The sequence below is a fragment of the Myodes glareolus genome, chromosome X, assembly GCF_982192425.1.
Source record: "Myodes glareolus chromosome X, mMyoGla1.1, whole genome shotgun sequence".
Lineage (NCBI taxonomy): Eukaryota > Metazoa > Chordata > Mammalia > Rodentia > Cricetidae > Myodes > Myodes glareolus.
Window position 1 is genome coordinate 113,161,420 of NC_142053.1, and position 18,946 is coordinate 113,180,365.

The window sequence follows — 18,946 nt, forward strand, 5'->3', positions numbered from 1 at the left end:
CTGGTGTGGGAAGTCCTTCTGTATATGTGTTGCTTTTATTGGTTAATAAAGAAGCTGCTTTTAGCCAGTGACTTAACAGAATATAGCCAGGCTGGAAAATATATACATATAGAGAGTGAGTAGACAGAGGCAGAGAGACACCATGGAGCCTCCAGAGGGGAAAGACAGGAGCTGTCAGTTGGAATCTTGCCAGTAGGTCACGAGACTCATGGTAAAATACAAAATAATGGAGATGGGTTAATTTTAGATGTAAGAGCTAGCTAGCAATACACTTAAGTGATTGGCCAATCAGTGATTTAAATAATATAGTCTCTGTATGATTATTTTGGGAGTCTGGGCAGCCAGGAAATGAACAAGCAGCCTCCTCCCAACAGTCTACAAAGCAGATGCCAGGACAGCTAGAACTGTTACACAGAGAAACCCCGTCTCGGAAAACACACACTCACACATACACACACACACACACACACACACACACACACACACACACACACAGAGAGAGAGAGAGAGAGAGAGAGAGAGAGAGAGAGAGAGAGAAATTAAGCATATCTCCTTAGACTCTAGAATAGGGGAAATTTTACTTACAGAACCTAGCAGATCAACTCACCCAAAAAGAACTGTCTGGTTTTTGATATTTGCAAAATACTCTCTCATGGCATATGCAACAGATGCTCGGAACAGGTACATTTCGTTGTCGTTCCATTCATACTGCAAATCCAGAAGAAAGACACCACTTAGTGGGGGAAAGCCAGAAGAGAGGGGGAAACTGAGGACTCCTCATCACTATTCCAAAGACCCTGGCCATCAAGTCTGTGCCCTCCAATGTGAACACGCATCCGCATTTGGTAGTGGGATGCTTCAAAGTGACTACTGACTCTCCAAGAAGAGTTTCTGATTAGACCGTCTAAGATGAGACCCAAGAGTCTGCTTATCTGCTAAACCCCCACCCCCACCCCCACCCGCACCCCGGGAGCTAAGACTGCTGGTCAGGAAACCCTCCCTGCTTCAGGAATCATGGCGCCCACCGGTCCTCTCACTTTGGTTTGATATGAATTGAAATAAGAACCCTAAGTATAGGTTTATAGATGGGAGACAGCCCAAAGCTGTGGGGTTTACGTGGGCTATCCATATGTTGTAGGCAACTAAATCTAACACTGTTTTTGATAAGTTCTCAGCTATTTGAACCGCGCATGGTAATGCACACTGTAATGCCAGCATTAGTGGGGTAGAGGCAAGAGAATCAGGACTTCAAGGCAAACTTTGGCTACAGAGCAACTTCAAGGGTTACATGGGATCAAAAAAAAAAAAAATAGCTCGGGTTTGTATGCACAGCTTAGTAGAGGTGCCTGCACTCAATATTTCCTCCAGTAGGTGGCAGTAGAGATCAATAAATAATACAGGAATTTCATTTTGTTCCCTTTTAGAGAAAAGCAAGACAAAAGCTCTCAATAGAATTGTTTTCACCTAAGGATGATTTTGCCCAGATATGTGAAGGATGGAGTTTATTTTTAATAGTAATAATGGTACGGTAATGTTGTTCCTAGTAATTTTCTGGCCAGGGCTTCCATAGTTTAAAACAGTTAAAAGGTAAATTCTTAAAACGATGCCTTAGCTTCAGTGGACGTGCACCACGAAATGGCTCGAACCGGGCAGACATTCTGGTCCTACTGCACGTGGGTTCCAAGTGGGTATCTCACTCAGGGATTGGCTTCCGAATGTCACACCAGCAAGGTCGCGTGGAAAGGGAACATGGCCTCAAATGCCCAGACAAAAGATCTGTTGCCTCTCCTGACCCGCCAGGAGCACTTTCAATGTCTTAGGCCGGTGAGGAGCTAATCAAAGTGAAGAGTGCAGGGCCTGCAGTGCGCATTCAGACATAAGAGGGCGAACTCAGAGTGGAGAAGCGACGGGCTTGTGTTTGTATACTTGCTTTCTCAGCGTGCCTACTCTTTTCAATTCAGGAACAGAAAGGAGAGGACAGGAGGAGAGGAACTGGGAGGAGTAGAGAGAGGGGGAAAGTGTAAGCAGAATATATCGTATGAGAAAAGAAACAATTTTCAATAAAAAATAATTGCTTTCTTTTGTTTTCATTTTTAATGCATGCATTATTTTTATAATTTGGTGTCTTATTTAGCAAAGTTATTTTTCAAGTCTTGGGAAATATTTAACTTCTCCGGAAATGGGGAGGTAGAACCTGAATCTTTGGATCTGTACAATGACACCACACCTTTCTGGGGCACATTGGACTGTTTTATCTGATTGTCCCAGGTTGACTTCTAACCCTGCAAAGCTTTCAGGTTTCTGGGACACGCCCAGGCTGTTGATCCCGTCTAGCTGAGACAACACGCCCTCTCCTCTTTGCAAATCAAAGCTATTACTGAGAAGTGGGTCTTTTGGAAAGAGGAAAGGGAAGAGTGCAGGTGGGTGGGGAAGCCAGTAACTGAAGGGGTGAGTTCACGGCAAAGGACATTATGTAAATACAGAGAACTCTCACAATGAAACTCGCTTTGCACAATAATTAGATACTAATAAAAATTGCCTTTTTTAAAAAAAGTTTGTACTTCCCAGAGCTGGGTCAAGTGAGATGGATGTTCAGGGGAGAGCAATAGCTAAAGGTATAAATAATAAGAGTTTTCTATAAAATATTTTGTCACCCTAAACTGCATCTCTAAGTCAATGGTTCTCAACGTGGTTATACTTAGAACTTCTAGGAGATTTAAAAAGGCTTTACATTTTTAAAATGTGTTTATTTTATGTGTATCAGTGTTTTGCCATGTGCTGGTGCCTGGGGAAATCAAAATAGAACACAAAACCGTGCAACTGGGACTACAGAATGGTTGTGAGCCACTGTGTGGGTACAGGTAACCAAGTCCGGGTCCTCTGCGAAAGTCATGAGTATTCTTAGCCACCAAGCCATCACCCCAGCTCCAGACTGAAAATCTCTTAGTGAGGTTGGGTGTGGTGGTACGGGACTTTAATCTCAGCACTGTTGGGGCTTTCTGGGAGTTCAAAGTCAGTCTTGTCTGTAGTGAGTTCCAGGCCAGCTGTTACTGCATTGTTAGATCCAGACTCAAACAAAAAAAAAAAAACTTTTAATGCTCAAATCTTGGTGTCACACTTCAGAGCAATTAAACCAGTGTCTCTGGAGGTGGAGCCCACACACATATTTTGAAGACTCCCCCACACAATTCCAATGTTGAGCCAAGTTTGAGAATAGGAGTTTCCCAGTCATGACTATGTATATAAACCAATGGAGGCTTTACAAATGTAGGTCCTGATTAAGCAGATCCAGGGGTGGGGCCCAAGATGCTACACTCTGACCAAGCTTCCAGATTGGAATCTTTTGCTCATGAACCAACCATATTGTTAATAAAATAGAATGTAGATGATTAAGAATATAAAACCTAAGAAAAGAAATAAGCCCTTAGCATAGAATCATGACCTTGCCCTTGAATACAAGTCGTAGTGCCAAGAGTCAATTGGGAAGGTGAGTGTTTGCTAATTAAGGATCAGAACAGATGGTTCTACACAGATCTTCATAACACATTCAAGGTAACAAGTGAAAAGCAGACAATGTCTATCCAATAAGGGATGGATTACAAAGAAAAAGAAGGAAGAGAGGGAGGGAGAGAGGGGGAGGGAAAGAGAGAGAGGGAGAGAGGGAGTCAGCTGAAAGTCAGACAGGGGGATTATAGTTTTAAGAGAACCATGTGGACAGTCCCCCCTGCCCAGCTTCTGTTGCAGGGTCTTCTGTGTGTCTCTGCCCTATCCCCACGGTCGCCCTTTTGTCTCCTGTGTCCTTGGAATACCAGCTGTCCCTATTTCAGTGCTGAGGAGTTCTATCCAGAGGGGTGAGTGTGTGCTATCCAGGGCGGACTGTCCCGGAAGAGAGCACAGCCCCCCCCCCCCCAACTTCTGCTGCAGGGGTCTTCTGTGTTCCACTCAACCCTACCCTGCACCCACGGTTGCCCCTTTGTCTCCAGTGTCCTTGGACTACCAACTGTCCCTATTTCAGTGCTGAGGAGTTCCATTCAGAGGGGTGAGTCTGTGCTATCCGGGGCAGACTGTCCTGGTAGAGAACACAGTCACCCTGCCCAGCTTCTGCTGCAGGGTCTTCTGCGTTCCACTCATCTCTGCCCTGCCCCCACGGTCACCCTTTTGTCTCCTGTGTCCTTGGAACACCAGCTATCCCTATTTCAGTGCTGAGGAGTTCCAACCAGAGGGATATCCCTGTGTCTGTGCTGAGGAGTTCCATCCAGAGGGTGCTGAGGAGTACGATTTAGAGGGACAGGAACAGTTAGTTCCTGCTCCTGCACTGAAGAGATCCACCCAGACAGTCAGTCACAGCAAAAACACAGCAAGACACCAAGACTCTCCTGGCTCCATTTGAAGGAAGAGATGGGCAGGTGCCAATGCAAGAATTCCTCCAACAACCTGAAAGGCAACATAACATCACCAGAATCCAGGGATCACGAAACTAGAAGAATTGAACACCCTACACCAGAAGAAATAGAAGAAATCGACTCTAAGCGGAACTATATGAAAATAATAGAGGAACTTAAACAGGAGGTGAAAATCTGCCATAAAGAAATGGAGATAACAAACAAAAAGTAGATGAAATGAATAAATCTCTCAAAGATACCCAAGAAAAACAAGAAATACAAGAAAAAGCAATCAAACAGGTAGGGGAAACAGTTCAAGACTTGAAAAATGAAATGGAGGTAATGAAGAAAACACAAACCAAGGGAAGGCTGGATATGGAAAATCTGGGTAAATGAATAGGAACTGCAGAGACAAGTATTACCAACAGAATGCAAGAGATAGAAGAAAGAATCTCAGACATTGAAGATACTGTAGAGGAAATAAACTCACTGATTAAAGAACAAAACAAATCCAACAAATTCTTAACACAAAACATCCAGGAAATCTGGGACACCATAAAAAATCCAAACCTAAGAATAATAGATGTAGAAGGAGAAGATTTACAGCTCAAAGGCCCAGAAAATATATTCACCAAAATTATTGAAGAAAACTTTCCCAATCTAAAGAAGGATATTCCTATGAAGGTACAAGAAGCATATAGAACACCAAATAGACAGGATAAAAAAAAATCCCCTCGCCATATAATAATCAAAACACAAAACATACAGAATAAAGAACAAATATTAAGAGCTGCAAGGGAAAAAGGTCAAGTAACATATAAAGAGAAACCTATCAGAATTACACTTGACTTCTCAATGGAAACCATGAAAGTCAGAAGGTCTTGGATAGATGTGCTGCAGAAACTAAGAGACTAAGGATACAAGCCCAGACTACTATACCCAGCAAAGCTTGCATTTACCATCGATGGAGAAAACAAGATATTCCAGGACAAAAACAGATTTAAACAATACGTAGCCACAAACCCAGCCCTACAGAAAATGCTAGAAGGAAAACCACAAACCAAGGAAGCCAACAACACTCATAATAACACAAGGATCTGATAACCCTCCACAAGCACAACTCAAAGAAGGGAAACACGCAAACAATAGCACCAGGAAAAATAACCGGAGTCAACAACCACTGGCCATTAATATCGCTTAATATCAATGGACTCAACTCACCTATAAAAAGGCACAGGTTAAGAGAATGGATATGTAATCAGGATCCAACATTCTGCTGCCTATAAGAAACACACCTCAGACACAAAGACAGACACTACCTCAGAGTAAAGGGTTGGGAAAAGGTTTTCCAATCAAATGGACCAAAGAAACAAGCCGGTGTGGCTATACTAATATCTAACAAAATAGATTTCAAACTAAAATCAATCAGAAGAGATGGAGATGGACACTTTATACTCATATCAGGAACAATTCAGCAGGAGGACGTCTCAATCCTGAATATCTATGCACCTAATATAAAAGCACCCACATATGTAAAAGAAACATTACTAGAACTCAGAGCATACATCAAACCCCACACTCTAATAGTGGGTGATTTCAACACTACTCTCTCAACAATGGACAGGTCAACCAGACAGAAACTTAACAGAGAAATAAGAGAACTAACAGATGTAATGAACCAAATGGACCTAACAGACATCTATAGAACATTCCACCCAAACAGAAAAGAATATACCTTCTTCTCAGCATCTCATGGAACCTGCTCAAAAATTGATCACATAATTGGTAACAAAGTAAACATCCATAGATATAAAGAAATTGTAGTAATCACCTGTGTACTATCAGATCACCATGGAATAAAGTTATAATTCAACAATAATTCTAACCCCAGAAAGCCTACAAACTCATGGAAACTGAACAGTCAACTACTGAACCATCCCTGGGTCAAGGAAGAAATAAAGAGAGAAATTAAAGTCTTCCTTGAATTCAACGAAAATAAAGACACAACATACCCAAACCTATGGGACACTATGAAAGCAGTGCTAAGAGGAAAGTTCATAGCACTAAATGCCCACATAAAGAAAACAGAGAAAGCACACATTAGTGACTTAACAGTACATCTGAAAGCTCTAGAAAAAAAAGAAGCAGATTAACCCAGGAGGAGTAGAAGACTGGAAATAATCAAACTGAGGGCTGAAATCAACAAAATTGAAACACAGAAAACAATTCAAAGAATCAATAAAACAAAAAGCTGGTTCCTGGAGAAAATCAACAAGATTGATAAACCCCTATCCAAACCAATCAAACAGCAGAGAGAGAACATGCAAATTAACAAGATCAGAAATGAAAAGGGGGACATAACCACAGACACAGAGGAAATTCAAAGAATCATTAGATCTTACTACAAAAGCCTGTATGCCACAAAATTGGAAAATGTGGAAGAAATGGACACTTTTTTAGATAAATACCATATACCAAAATTAAGTCAAGACCAGGTGAGCAGTTTAAATAGATCTGTAAGTCGCAAGGAAATAGAAGCTGTCATCAGAAACCTCCCTACTAAAAAAAGCCCTGGCCCAGATGGTTTCAATGCAGAATTCTATCAGATCTTCCAAGTAGAGTTAATACCTATACTTCTTAATGTGCTTCACAAAATAGAGACAGAAGAGTCATTGTCTAACTCCTTTTATGAAGGTACAGTCACCCTGATACCCAAACCACACAAAGACTTAACCAAGAAAGAGAATTACAGACCAATCTCACTCATGAACATTGATGCAAAAATTCTCAATAAAATACTCGCAAACAGAATCCAAGAACACATCTAAAAAATTATACATTATGATCAAGTAGGCTTCATACCAGAGAGGCAGAGCTGGTTCAACATATGAAAATCTATCAATGTAATCCATCATATAAATAAACTGAAGGAAAAAAAAACATGATCATTTCATTAGATGCTGAAAAAGCATTTGGCAAAATTCAACACCCCTTTATGATAAAGGTCTTGGAGAGATCAGGGATACAAGGTTCATTCCTAAATATGATAAAGGCAATATACACCAAGCCGACAGCTAACATTAAATTAAATGGAGAGAAACTCAAAGCCATTCCACTAAAATCTGGAACAAAACAAGGCTGTCCACTCTCTCCACACCTCTTCAATATAGTACTTCAAGTTCTAGCAATAGCAACAAGACAGCATAAAGAGATCAAGAGGATTTGAATTGGAAAGGAAGAAGTCAAACTTTCATTATTTGCAGATGATATGATAGTGTACAAAAGCGACCCCAAAAACTCTACCAAAGAAGTCCTACAGCTGATCAACACCTTTAGTACTGTGGCAGGATACAAGATCAATGCAAAAAAATCAGTTGCCCTCCTATACACAAAGAACAAACGGACAGAGAAACATCACCTTTCACGATAGCCACAAACAGCATAAAGTATCTTGGGGTAACTCTAACCAAGGAAGTGAAAGATCTATTTGACAAGAACTTTAAGGTTTTGAAGAAAGAAATTGAAGAGGATTCCAAAAAATGGAAAGATCTCCCCTGCTCTTGGATTGGGAGGATCAACATAGTAAAAATGGCAATTTTACCAAAAGCAGTCTATAGATTCAATGCAATCCCCATCAAAATCCCAGCGAAATTCTTCACAGACATTGAGAGAACAATAATCAGATTTATATGGAAAAACAAAAAACCCAAGATAGTCAAAACAATCCTATACAATAAAAGTACTTCCGGAGGCATTACCATCCCTGACTTCAAACTCTATTACAGAGCTACAGTAATGAAAACAGTTTGGTATTGGCACAAAAACAGAGATGTTGACCAATGGAATCGAATCGAAGACCCAGATCTTAATCCACAAATCTATGAACACCTGATTTTCGACAAAGGAGCTAAAACTATACAATGGAAGAAAGAAAGCATCTTTAACAAATGGTGCTGGCATAACTGGATGTCAACCTGTAGAAGAATGAAAGTAGATCCATATCTGTCACCATGCACAAAACTCAAGCCCAAATGAATTAAAGACATCAACATTAATCTGACCACATTGAACTTGATAGAAGAGAAAGTGGGAAGTAGTCTACAAGACATGGGAACAGGAGACCACTTCCTAGGTATAACCCTAGTAGCACAGACAATAAGAGCAACAATGAATAAATGGGACCTCCTGAAACTGAGAAGCTTCTGTAAAGCAAAGGACACTGTCATTAAGACAAAAAGGCTATCTTCTGACTAGGAGAAGATCTTCACCAACCCCTCATCAGACAAAGGTCTGATCTCCAAAATATACAAAGAACTCAAGAAACTAGACACTAAAACTCTAATTAACCAATTAAAAAATGGGGTACTGAACTGAACAGAGAATTCTCAACAGAAGAATTTCGAATGGCCAAAAGACGCTCAACTTCCTTAGCGATCAGGGAAATGCAAATCAAAACAACTTTGAGATACCATCTAACACCTGTCAGAATAGCTAAAATAAAAAATGCCAATGATAGCCTATGCTGGAGAGGATGTGGAGTGAGGGGAACAATCATCCATTGTTGATGGGAATGCAAACTTGTGCAGCCACTGTGGAAATCAGTGTGGCAGTTTCTCAGGAAACTGGGAGTCAATCTCCCTCAGGACCCAGCAATTCCACTCTTGGGAATACACCCAAGAGATGCCCTATCATACTACAAAAGCATTTGTTCAACTATGTTCATAGCAGCACTGTTTGTAATAGCCAGTACCTGGAAACAACCTAGGTGCCCCTCAATAGAAGAATGGTTAAAGAAGGTGTGGAACATATACACATTAGAGTTTTACTCAGCGGTAAAAAATAATGACATCTTGAATTTTGCATGCAAAAGGATGGAAATAGAAAACGCTTTACTGAGTGAGGTATCCCAGACCCAAAAAGAGGAATATGGTATATACTCACTCATAAGTGGATTCTAGCCATAATTTAAGGACTTCGAGCCTATAATTAGTGATCCTAGAGAAGCTAAATAAGAAGGTGAACTCAAAGAAAATCATATAGTTATCCTCCTGGATATTGGAAGTAAACTAGATTTTCAGGCAAAACTTGGGTGCATGGGGGTCAGGGGGTGGGGGTGGATATAAGGGGAGATGGGTAGAGAGAGGGGAGAAGGGGAGGATTGGGGAAAGCTTGGGGGAATGGGATGGGTGGGATGGAGGAAGGGTGGATATGGGAGCAAGGAAGTAAATATCTTAATTAAGGGAACCATTTTAGGGTTTGCTAGGGTCTTCTCTCTGGAGGGGTTCCCAGGTTCAAGGAGAGGTCCCCAGATTGTTCCTTGGGCAGCAGAGGAGAGGGTGCCTGAATTGGCCTTGTCCCATAGCCACACTGATGAACATTTTGCATATCACCATTGAACCTTCATCTGGCAATGGATGGAGATAGAGACAGAGACCCACATTGGAGCACTGGACTTAGATCCCAAGGTTCAAATAAGGAGCAGAAGGAGAGATAACATGAGCAAGGAAGTCAGGATCATGAGGGGTGCGTCCACCCACTGAGACAGTGGGACTGATCTAATGGGAGCTCACAAAGGCCAGCTGGACTTGGGAGTGTTGGAGCATGTGATCAAAATGGACACTCTGAACGTGGCTGGCAATGAAGGCTGACTGAGAAGTCAAGGACAATGGCACCGGATTTTTATTCTACTGCATGGACTGACTTTGTGGGAGCCTGGTTTGTTTGGATGCTCACCTTCCTAGACCTTGTTGGAGGGGGGAGGACCTTGGACTTCTCACGGGGCAGGGAACCCTGACTGCTCTTAGGACAAGAGAGGGAGGGGGATGGGGAGGGAAAAGGAAGGCGGGGAGGAGGTGGAAATTTTTAATAAATAAATAAATAAATTTAAAAAAAAGAGAGAACCATGTGGTCCCTCTTCATTTAGGCCACACTGGAATGGGATTTCCAGGGAAGAGACTGTTGTGAAGAAAAATGGAATCGCCATTCAGAATACTCACTGCATTTTCCCCAAGAGCGGCTTTTAGGCTTATCCTCACTTTGATGCTTTGGTCGGCATCTGGTTAAAGAGAGATTTCAGGCAATTGGTTGACATGACAGACTGACTACACATTTCTTTTTCCCTTCCCAAGATTTCACTAAGGTGACAGCAATAGGCATCTTTTAAGGCAAAGACACAAGATTTTACAGAATAAGAAATGTTGAGAAACTGGTAACTGCTTTCTGAGAGGACCATAAGTCACTGCTTGATGTGGGTGTGTGCACAGAAGGGATTACAAGGCAGAGAAAGAGGGAGGGAGGGGGAAGGGAGAGAGAGAGAGAGAGAGAGAGAGAGAGAGAGAGAGAGAGAGAATACAAGAGAAATCTTAGGATTCCAATACAACAAAGGTGTGAAGAGAGGGGGAAATGATACTGAGATTGTGGTTAAAGACACTTTGGAGATGGCATGGTTCTGTACACCAACATCACTTACTCAGCCAATTGGAACTTGTTCTCCAACAGAACAAGATATAAACCTGGAAAAAAGTGGTGGAACCCAGGAAACAGGGTTCAACCTGGAGGAACCAGGAGATAACTCTGAAGGACGATTATGGTCCATATTAAGATAGGAGTATGTTAGACTCCACGGGGAAGTTTCAATGGGAGGAAAAGGGAGCTGAGAAGAATAGATAGAAGGGACTAGTTGGTAATCAGTCAATGCTCTGCTTGATGGTGAAGTATGCATGCCAAAAGCTGAGGTGATTTGAAACTCTGATACAAACAAGTCACTGAAGAAGGAAACAGCATGGTATGTTATTTGGCTGTGCACATGGCCAGACATAAATATTGATAACTGCTTCACTAAAAATCACATTAAGGCTCTCCAGAGACAGTGGGAGAGTAGGTAGGAGAGGGTTCTATGGCTGACTGGCAGTAAGGCACCAAAGCAAACAAAGTTTTAAAGACAGGAAAGTAACTGTCAGAAACTCGGGGTCTAACCATGATGCCGATGACAGTGTTTGTCTCAGAAGAGTTAGGTTGGTCCGTGCGGGAGAATTATCTGTATTCTGTCAATCATATTTTAATAAAACGCTGATTGGCCAGGCAGGCAGTATAGGTGGGAAAGCCATACAGGAAGTAGGGGTGGAGCAAAGAGACTGGGAGTCTTCTGGAAGCAGAAGCTCCCTCAGGCATTCCTGTTCAGACCACCGAAGAGACAGCATGTAACCTGCCCAGCTGAAAAAGGTATGGAGCCATTATGGCTAACATAGATGAGAATAATGGGTTAATATAAGTTATAAGAGTTAACAAGAAGCCTGACCTAATGAGCCAATCAGTTTATAATCTTATGGAGTCTTGTGTGTGATTTTCTTTGGGACTTGCCAGTTGTAGGGTACCAGGCAGGAACAGATACCCCAACAAGCCGGCCCCCTCATGCTACAGGTCCGTTTGTTCTTATCAACTGGACACAGCTATAGTTATTTGAAAACAATGTCTTCATTCTATTGGCCTGTGAGGAATTTCATGACTAGTGATTGATGTGTGAAGTCCCAGCACATCGTGGACAATGCCACTCCTGGGCAGGTGGTCCAGGGAAAAGTCAATCCGAGTCAAGTCATGGAGAGAGAGCAAGCTAGGAAGCAGTGTTCCTCCACAGCCCCCCTCCAGCTCCAGCCTCCACATTACTGTCTTGAGTTTCTGATGACGGACAGTCAGCTGTAAACTGAAATAAACCCTCCCCTCTTCAAGTTGCTTTTGGTCAGGGTCCTCATCATAGCAACAGAAAGCAAACTAGGGCTAAGAGTACCGTCCATGAATAGTAGGGGAGTCTTATACTCTTATTGTGAATGTGAGACTGATAAGAACACCTGACAGAGTTTGTGACAGTGTCTAAAGAAGAGGGAATACATATTCAGCTGCATCACAGCCCCCACAAGGCTATATAAAAGACACGAAGCGAAGCAAACAAGGAACAATGCACAATGCATGCGCAGTCTGTGAACTCACATGGACTCCAGTCAGTGTTCCACCCCACAAAAGAATTCTTGTTCTGCTCCTTCAGCCAGACCAACAATGGCTCAAAGTAATTGAGCAGTGGTTTTACATCCATATTCCTTGTTCCTACCACATTTTCCAGTGCTAGGGTCCAGGGTTCTGATTTTCCAAGACGCAGCATATTGCTACAGGAAAAAAGACAGCGCGCAGGTCATTTCAAAGCAGCTGGGCACACCTTTGCACTCTACACTTCTTTTCTTGGAATTGGCTGCGTTTTCTTTGGGTGGATTGGAAAAATAAGGCACATTATCTGATGGATCTAAGACTCAATTTCTCTTTCCTTCCAATTGCTCAAAAGAGAGCCCTGTAGTTATCACAGAGAGACAAGAGGTGATCTATCCTGGCATCTCATGATCTAGGTTCCCATCTCATTCCACATTAAGCATTTATTTCATGGTTGGATGGTTGGAGAAATTCTGAAGTCCCAATGTTTCTTTTTGGGGGGGGATGTGGGAGAAGGCAAATAAACTAAATTAAATCATAGACATGGAAATGAATAATACGGGGTGCTAAGAGATGCTCAGCATTTTGAGGCATTTCTTACAGCAACTTCTGTCCAGCTTCAGTGGAATTTGAGATGTCACATTTGTGCAGTGGGCCATCATGTTTAGCTGCTTGACAAAGGGCTTCTTGAAACTGGAACTGATAAATGGTCCTTGTGTAATATCTGTACAAGTGACAAAGGAACAAACGAAAAGAAGGCTCATGTTTTATTGCTGTTTCAGAGTCACAAATCTGGGTGGATACTTACATTCCTGGCCCAAGTAACCCCAGAGGTATTGCCTAACAGTCTTCCTGTAGCAGGAGTCCAACCTGACCTCTTCACATGTACCAAATGTTATTTTCACTGCATATGTTGCTACTCCGCCGTGGGTTAGTGATATTTGAATTGCTTTTCACAGACTTATAGCCCTTTCCTATAAAACGATGTCAAGTTGGTTCTTACACCAGGTAAGTAAAATTCCCATTTTTACAACTGTAGAAGGTGAGGCCCACACATGCCTGCATCCCAGCATTTGGGAAGGAGGATCATGAGTTCAAGGTCAGCCTGGGACGTGTAGTTAGTTAAGTCTCTGTCTCAAACAAAAGACAAAATAAACAACAGCAATAATAAAATACTTTTTTGATGCATAGTAAAATCTACAAGTGATGAGAAGATGAAGTAAAAGTATTTTTCCGCATCACTAAATGGTCCTGTTGTGCTTGGTTGTTTTTTATTAAACTGTTTTTTATTGAGCTAAATATTTTTCTCCGCTCCCCTCTCTTTCTTCCCACTCCCCTTCTACACTTTCCCATGATCCCCACACTCCCAATTTACTCGGGAGATCTTGTCTTTTTCTACTTCCCATGTAGATTAGATCCAAGTATATGTCTCTTAGGGTCCTCTTGGCTATCTAGGATCTCTGAGATTGTGAATTGTAGACTAATTCTTCTTTGCTTTATGTCTAGTTTTTGTTGTTGTTGTTTCGCAACTTGACGTAAGCTAGAGTCATCTAAGAAGGAACCTCAATTGGAAAAATGCTTCCATCATACTGGCCTCTGGAGCCGATCTGTGGGGCATTTTCTGCATTAATGATTGATGTGGGATGGCCTAGCCCGTGGGAGGAGGTAGCACCCATGGGTAAATGGTCCTGTGAATTACAAGAAGGCAAACTAAGGCAGCCATGAAGAGCAAGCCAGTAAGGAGTGTTCCCCACAGTCTTGGCTTCAGTTCCTGCCTCCAGTTTTCTGCCTAGCTTAAGTTCCTGCCTTGACTTCCCTCAGGCATAGATTGCTAGTAGAACAAAGCCAAATTAACCCTTTCCTCTCCAAGTTGCTTTTAGTGGTGGTGTTTATCCCAGCAATACAAAGCAAAATAGGACAGTCCTTAACAATGCGGGGAAAGTCTCAGATAAGTCCACTTAACCCAACAAAACATGAAGTTGCATTAAATGGAATTGAAACTGATCATCTACATTAAGCTTTCAGTAGAAGGTAGATAGAAAAGGCTTGTAATTATCACTTCATTGAGCCGTTTATGCTTTTGTTATTAGCCTCGGCTATTCTTTAAACACCAGATGCTAAACCGAGAGGAGAGAACTGTCATTTACCGGATGAACGAGTAATCATTAGACACGTGGAACAGAGCTGCCGGGTCACAGTAGGTTTCGTCGTGAGGCAGAGGCTCCACCACACCGACGATGTCTCGCCTTTGGAAGAAAAGAGAAGCATTGTCAGTCGGATGTAGACCACCATGAGAAGGGAGCTGGAGCTCAGAGCAGTTTCACCTGGCAATAGTATTTATATTGAAATGGGTTGTCAACTGAAATTTTTTTAAAAAAAAAAATATAAAAACCAGAAAATAAAGCCTCTTGTGTGTTTGCCTCCTGTTGTCATAATTCAACCAAAACACAACATTGGAAAATAGCTGTCTCCTTAAAACCCAGAGTTTAAAGAGTCCACAAAGAACACTGTCTGGCTATAAATATGCAGTGGAAACCCCATCAATTCCTCGCAGGCGCCGCACTTTCTGTGTTCCTGTCAGCAGTTTGTAAAATGGAAATCTTTTTTTTTTCCAAAGCTAACTCAAATGCATCCCCTTCTGTGGAGCTTGCCGCCCACTTGGCAATGCACTTAAACCCTTAAGCTCCCTTAGACTCGGGGTCTTCTTTTAGTAATGCTTTATTCTCTTGCCTTTTACTAGTATTTATTAGTTACATAAAATCCGGGTTCCCACGACATCTCATACATGTAGGTAATATCTTTGATCATCCTCGATCCCTTACTATCACACCCTGCTCCCTTTCTCGTTGCCCCCTCTTCTCTACCTCTGAGCCAGCCGTCTACTTTCTTACATCATCTCTAGCATTGTCTCGAATCCTCCGCCATTTCTCTACCTATGCCGTGATTTCTCACATGTAAACTCCTTACCACCGAGACATGAGCTGGAGTCTGAGGCTGGGTCTCAATTATCTCTATCGTTCTCATGCTGAATACTATGCCAGAACACTAAGGAGAAACTGCACTTCCGATTGGCAAGGGACCAAATGAGCAATCAGTACAGTGATGGATTACTTTGAAGGTCTGATTCCAAGTTGGCTTAAAATAAGCTAACAGGGATCCGAAAGTTAGCACAGTTGGGGGAAAGGTAGAAAAGCCATATAGGATTTATTTTTAGACATCGTTTAAAAGGAATATAGTTTTGCCCTTTATTATTGCAATTTTGCAGGCAACTTTGGTTCTTTGGGGACAGCTTCACTTGTACACAAACATTATAAACTACCCTGATTAATTACATCTTTTTTCTTCCTTCTTTTTCAAGATAGGGTTTCTCTGCGTAGCCCTGGATCTTCTGGAACTCCTGGATTGCTCTGTAACTAGGCTGGCCTCAAACTCAGAGATCTGCCTGCCTCTGCCTCCCAAATGCTGGGATTAAAGGTGTGCGCCACCACTACCAGGCTTATTACACATTTCTTATCTTACTACTCAAACAAGACCCTTGAGACAATGTCCTGAGAAATGATTTCAGGAAACAGGAGCAAAGGAGCAAGAAAGGAAAACAGAACCCTGTCCAAAGGGCACGTAATCACGAATATCAGTTCTATAAGCAATGTGAAGTGATTCCCCCATGAGGAAGGACACCACTCACCATGAGAGCTGTTCCACAGGAAAGCAGGAGAACTAAGGTATTTATCCACCAACCAGGCCATCTGTCATTAGTGCCCTAGCCCCCCTGCAATTTGTGGGTTCAGGTCACCTCAGAAAGCCTCCCCTTAGGCAATTGAAATAGAGATAGAACGGCGAGCAACGCAAAATGCTCTTAACGGAATTGTAAGCCCTTGAGGAAACAGTTCGTGGACTGCAAATTCGTTGACTTACTTCATCTCCCACCACTTCTTCATCCACTGTTCTTTGGGAATTTCTCCCTTAAAGACCATCCACCGCCACTTCTCAAGCATGTAAGTGAATGGCAGCGTCCCAACAATGGTCAGGGCTTGCTTGAGTAGGAAGTTTATCTCTGTTTCTGAAAGTAACATGGAAAAGGGCAAATATTCAGATGGAAGATGAAAGCAGAAATTGTGTAAGAGAACTTGTCCAATCTCAAGCTATTATTCCTCCTCAGGATAACGCTCCTACAGGATGGCTACATGAGAAAGACTGGCAGTGGACATATGCATAATGCGTATATCTATGTTTTTCTTCTCTGGGGATGGATTTAGAATAAAACCCTAGAAAAGAACAACTAAGTAAAAATCCACAATTAACTGATTCATACTTTCTTTTACCACTTTCAATTGCCTCCTTCAAATATCCCCTTATCAGAGGTAAGTAGGGCAATTTCGTCTATTTTCCTAGTCAGACTGTTTATTCTTGAGAGCTCCACGTAGGCAGTGACTGTTAATGTCTCATTCAAGATTTGTGTACCCAGGCCAGTGTCTGCTCTGTAACACCCTCTGTGAGTCCTTAGTAAATAAGCAAACATTAAGCAGATGTGGTGAAACCTTGTAAACTAGGGTGGGGAAATTTTTTAAAAAATATTGTCCTTTTGCACAACAGGCTGGCTATCTAAAGGACAATAGCACCTTGTGCTTTTCAGGAAGAGCTCTAGCAGCGGTAGAGTGATTGCTTAGCATGGGTGAGGCCCTCAGGTCCATTTCCAGCACTGACAAAGCAAAAAGCAAAAGAAGCAAGAAGAAAGGATTGTCAAAAGTTTCACCATCGGCTAATGATGTTTGTAGAGATAGAGACATTTGCTGTCGTGTAAACATCGCATGAGACATACATGTATCTTAACGTCATGCCACTCCATGAACTTGTACAACAGTAATGTTCTTGTATATTAGTTAAAAAATAAATGTAAGCCCAAAATAGTTAATGGACATCTCTAGAAGGCATCCTCCGCTGGATAATCCAAAGTATAATGTCCTATAAGTGGACTGATTTCTTCCTTAGCAAAAATATTAACTGCTTTTTACAGGTTATGTAAGTTCATTAGCCTAAAGAGGAAGTCGAGCTGGACTCCAGCATACCACAGAAGACCACTCCAATGTAAGTGCAGGGGCTGTTATCTACTCTGGGCACCACTATATGTTCAGGGGGAAAAAAATGCTTCGCACATAGTAGGTGCTCAATAAATTTGTTTAAAAAAATAAAGAGGCAGGCACAGTGACTCATGCCTAGAATCCATGAACTTGAGAGGCTAAGGTAGAAAGGACTGTTGTGAGTTCTAGGATATCCCCGGCTACAGAGTAAGACCCTGTCTACAAGCAACAAATCATACACACACCCCCAAAAGAAAAGAAAGACAAGATAAAGGAAAGGAGAAAAAGAACGAAGGAGTCTATTGGTTTGGCACCATTTACAAATCAAGGCCAGAGCCAAGGAAAGGAGAATTTTTCAAGCCAGTGCTTTCATTGTGTGACATCAGAAGAAACACGCTGATTTCACCATCTTTGCCTATTTTCAAAGCAGATGTAACAAACCATAAAACAAATCATTGTCTGTTTATTAGCATGAATTAGCCGTATTTTTAAATTAGGAAGCAGGTATGGTTACCATAAATTGTTTTTCCGATGTTGCTTTCTTCATCAAAAAGCACTGCTACTGGTCTATAAACTACTGTATCTGGATTAATAGTGACTATTTCAGAAATGATGATGGCCTTCCTCTGGCCTCCTATCAGGCCTTTGTCAGGTCACTAAGAGCCAGAGATCAAAGTCAAGTGAATTGTGCACACAAGGATGGAACTCATGACCTTTACTCCCCTGAACCAAGGCTCAGCTCAAAACCCCATGCAATGCAGTGAGATACAAACACACAGTCATGAACATCGGAAGGAAATTTGTTGGAAAATATGGGTTTGGAGGGAAGGGAAAGGAATAAGAAAGGAAATGATGAAGAATAGGAGCAAAGCGCCCTTATACATATTCATACATGTAATTTGAAAAATAAAATAAATTGCAGAACCTAAAAACTAGTGAAAAGAGGGGTGAAAAAATCATGGAAGAAATGAAAGTAGTAGACTCTGTTTATTCTTTTGCAGAAGCCACAGCAACCTCACTGAAAAACATGGCTCTCCTGAAAAGTCGTAGTGTTTCATCAAGTTCAATCCTCCGAAATAGATGTACTGCCTCAGGCAAAGATGTTGAGGGACAGCATGTGCCTTCTGTCCGCACCCCTTCTCTGTAAAACAGTCTCAGAATAACCTGTTCCCACTCAGATAGTCTGGGGAGTTGCCTATCTGTAACCTAAAATGACAGCCAACTCTTTAAAAGCCAGACACTTGGACAAACCATCCAAGTTCTTCACACTATGCCAGCATCTTCAAAAAGTCCACCAAGGCTGTACCAGAAGATCCATTGGAGGGAACCGTCATCTGGCGATGGATGAAGATAGAGACAGAGACCCACACTGGAGCACTGAACTGAGCTCCCAAGGTTAAAATGAGGAGCAGAAGGAGGGAGGACATGAGCAAGGAAGTCAGGATGCCAGGGGTGTGCCCACCCACTGTGATGGTGGGGCTGATCTAATGGGAGCTCACCAAGGCCAGCTGG

At 42.0% G+C, this 18,946-nt stretch overlaps 1 protein-coding gene across 2 annotated transcripts in view; it reads right to left on the reverse strand.

Moving 5' to 3' along the window:
- Positions 1 to 18,946, reverse strand: part of Ace2 (angiotensin converting enzyme 2) — a 57,864-nt gene that overhangs the window by 7,380 nt on the left and 31,538 nt on the right. For both annotated transcript variants that reach the window (XM_087903164.1, XM_087903165.1), the window contains 6 exons: positions 16,272 to 16,416; positions 14,504 to 14,602; positions 12,958 to 13,080; positions 12,366 to 12,538; positions 10,379 to 10,437; positions 608 to 708 (listed from right to left, as the gene is read on the reverse strand). In XM_087903164.1, coding sequence (XP_087759290.1) covers positions 608 to 708; positions 10,379 to 10,437; positions 12,366 to 12,538; positions 12,958 to 13,080; positions 14,504 to 14,602; positions 16,272 to 16,416 — 700 coding nt within the window. The remainder of the gene's footprint in view (positions 1 to 607; positions 709 to 10,378; positions 10,438 to 12,365; positions 12,539 to 12,957; positions 13,081 to 14,503; positions 14,603 to 16,271; positions 16,417 to 18,946) is intronic.